The following is a 2,361-nucleotide window of genomic DNA, read 5'->3' as shown; positions in this document are numbered from 1 at the left end:
GCTGCAACAAAGGACTTCCGCTGCCGCACAGCCGCGCCTGCCGCACCGCACTGAGCCGGCCCCGCTTACGCGGCGACTCCGGGTCTGCCCACCAGTTCGCTGCGGCGTCCGCCAGCCTTCCCCTCCCTCTCGCCCGCCCACCCACTCCGCCGCTGGCTGCTAGGGGCACCCGCGGTCGCCTGTTTGTTGCAACAAGTTTCTGCGTCGGGCTCCGAGGAGGCTGGCGCAACCCGCACCGCGGGGGCCGGCGCGGCGGCGGCTTGACCACCCCTCTCGCTCCTCTCCCAAGGGTAGGCTTGGGACCTCCTCCTCCTGTTTGCACAGCTGGATGGGACTGGGCTCCTCCCGACTCCCCAAGGGCAGGATGCTGCTTTCCCACTCCGTCCAGATGTCAGACCCCTGCCCGGGAGGACCCAGCAGCTGGGCCCTCCCTCGCGGTACGTCCCCGGCGTTCTGGGGGCGCCGGCACTCTCACCCTGTCCCGTGCGGGGCCAGTCCGTTCAGGGTCGCCCATTCCCCGCGCTCCCCCACCCCGCCTTCCAAGGGCCTGTCCGCCTCCGGCCTTGAGTCACTTCCCCCGCCATGCCCCACCCCGCCTAACCCGTCTCCCCTCCCAGGCTCCCGCGGCTCAGCTTCCCTGGCCTTGCGCCCTCACCCCTCTCCCCGTGAACACGCGGCGCATCCTTCCCCACCCCCATCCCCGAACAGAGGAGGTGCCCATGCTTTTGCACACACCGGGGAAAGTCCCCGGGTCACGCGGTTTTGTGTGTGTGTGTATATGTGTGGAGCCTGTGACGCTCAGGTTCGTCTCCACGCTTCCGCCTACAGAGTCACGACTGGGAACGGTGGCGGAGGCGCCCCAAGCGCAAACCGACCCCCTTCTAGCCACCAGGGCGGGCGCGCACGTAAGCACGCATGCACGCATCCTCCGGCCCCCGCGCCCCTCGCTCCCCGGCTACCAGGCGCGCGGTCACGTGGGCCCACCGCGGGACGGCCGGCGCGGGAAGCCGCGCGAGAGCGGACCGCGGGGTGCGTGAGCCGGCGCCGCCGCGTGACGTTCGCGGCGCGGGAGCCGCCCCTCCCGCACGGAGGAGCCGGCCGGCCGCCGCGGCGGCGTCTGGGTAAGCGACGCGGCCCGGCCCCTGTGGGCTGCTCCAGGCTCAGTCCCTCCCGCCGCGAGCCGCCTCGGGCGGCGGCGGCCTGCAGCTGCGCCGGTCGCGGACAGATGCAAGTAGCTGGGGAGGGGGTTGTTTTTGGTCCGTTTGACTTGTCAGTCAGGGCAAGGAGGAAAATGGCAACTGCGAGTGAATGCTGGGTCGAGGATGCCCAGAGCCGCCTTAGGCTGTCCGCACAAGGCGGTTGTCTGGACTTGATGCAGGCGGGTCCGCGCGCGGGGGCGCAGCAAAGGCATAGAGCCCTCCCTGTAGAAAGCCGGTTGCGACCCCGCGCGGGAAGCCCCCACTGGCGTGCGGCGTTTCCCGGGGGAGCCGCCCGGATCCCTCGCAAGTGGGCGGGTCTCCAGGTGCAGCCTGCGAGTCGTTGCGACCACTGCCCTCCCTCTCCCTCCCCACCTCCCATTTGTGATTACTTTGTTTCTAGAGCAGGAAATATCCCGCCCATCCCATAATTCATTTCTTTTTTCAGATTAATTTCATTCTAAGCATATCCAGTTTTTCTTTTTAAAGCTTGCGCCATCTATCACTGTTTTCCCTAGCACTCATTTAGAGAAATCAAGCTGTTCTCTAGCTGCTTAGGCAGCGCCTAGCTCTGTACCTGGAACTTGGCAGCCCCTAACATATTTCATAAATGAACGCCCGGTTCACCGCAAGGGATTAAATTTGGCATTTATTGTCTTGAGAATAAAGTCTTTTGGGCAAAGCTGTTCATTCCCACAAGGTTTTGTCAAGTGTGTAAAGTACACTTTGTAATCACAGATTTTTAAAGCTGAAAGGGGCCTTATAGAAAATCCAGTTCATCCCTCTTATTTTACACATGAGGACACCGGGCCTAAAGATCATGTAGCTGATGGAGGTCCTGCACCTCTTGAGTAATTGGACTCCAGGGTTCCAGATGCCTTGGTCGTTTTATTCTAGCACACGAGGAGTGCAGTGCCAGTTTAACCCACTCATTGTAGACTGTCCCCCAGAGGTGATTATACTTGGCTTGGTCCAGATTGTTGAGAAATCAGACTTGGCCAGTGTGTGATGGCTCTGGTATTTTAAGAAATGGGGTTGGCACTATTTCTAGGTGGAATAGACTGCCTCTGATGTACTTTGGAGCTCAACCCTCCTCCCCCTCCAATTCAGCCTATTCTCTGCAAGAATAACCAATATTTGCAGCATTGGTTGCTTCCTTAGGTTA

The 2,361-nt window shown here is 61.7% G+C and overlaps 1 protein-coding gene across 6 annotated transcripts in view; it reads left to right on the top strand.

Moving 5' to 3' along the window:
* Positions 1-155: 155 nt before the first annotated feature.
* The window catches only part of ZBTB25 (zinc finger and BTB domain containing 25), a 28,430-nt gene continuing 26,224 nt past the window's right edge, over positions 156-2,361 (top strand). For 4 of the 6 annotated variants that reach the window (XR_016020894.1, XM_074327368.2, XM_088797366.1 and 1 more), the window contains exons 1-2: positions 156-290; positions 829-1,121. Coding sequence is in view for 3 of the 6 variants with exons in the window: in XM_074327368.2 (XP_074183469.2) it covers positions 916-1,121 (206 nt within the window). In the remaining 3 variants the exon portion in view is untranslated. Of the gene's footprint in view, positions 291-828; positions 1,228-2,361 lie in introns of those variants that run through there. The other 2 variants (XM_074327370.2, XM_074327369.2) reach the window with 2 other exon arrangements.

The sequence above is a fragment of the Rhinolophus sinicus genome, chromosome 3 (assembly GCF_057876585.1).
Source record: "Rhinolophus sinicus isolate RSI-liver-muscle chromosome 3, RSI-T2T, whole genome shotgun sequence".
Taxonomy (NCBI): Eukaryota; Metazoa; Chordata; class Mammalia; order Chiroptera; family Rhinolophidae; genus Rhinolophus; species Rhinolophus sinicus.
Note: the sequence above shows the minus strand (reverse complement) of the source record. Positions and strands in the feature narration are given on the sequence as shown.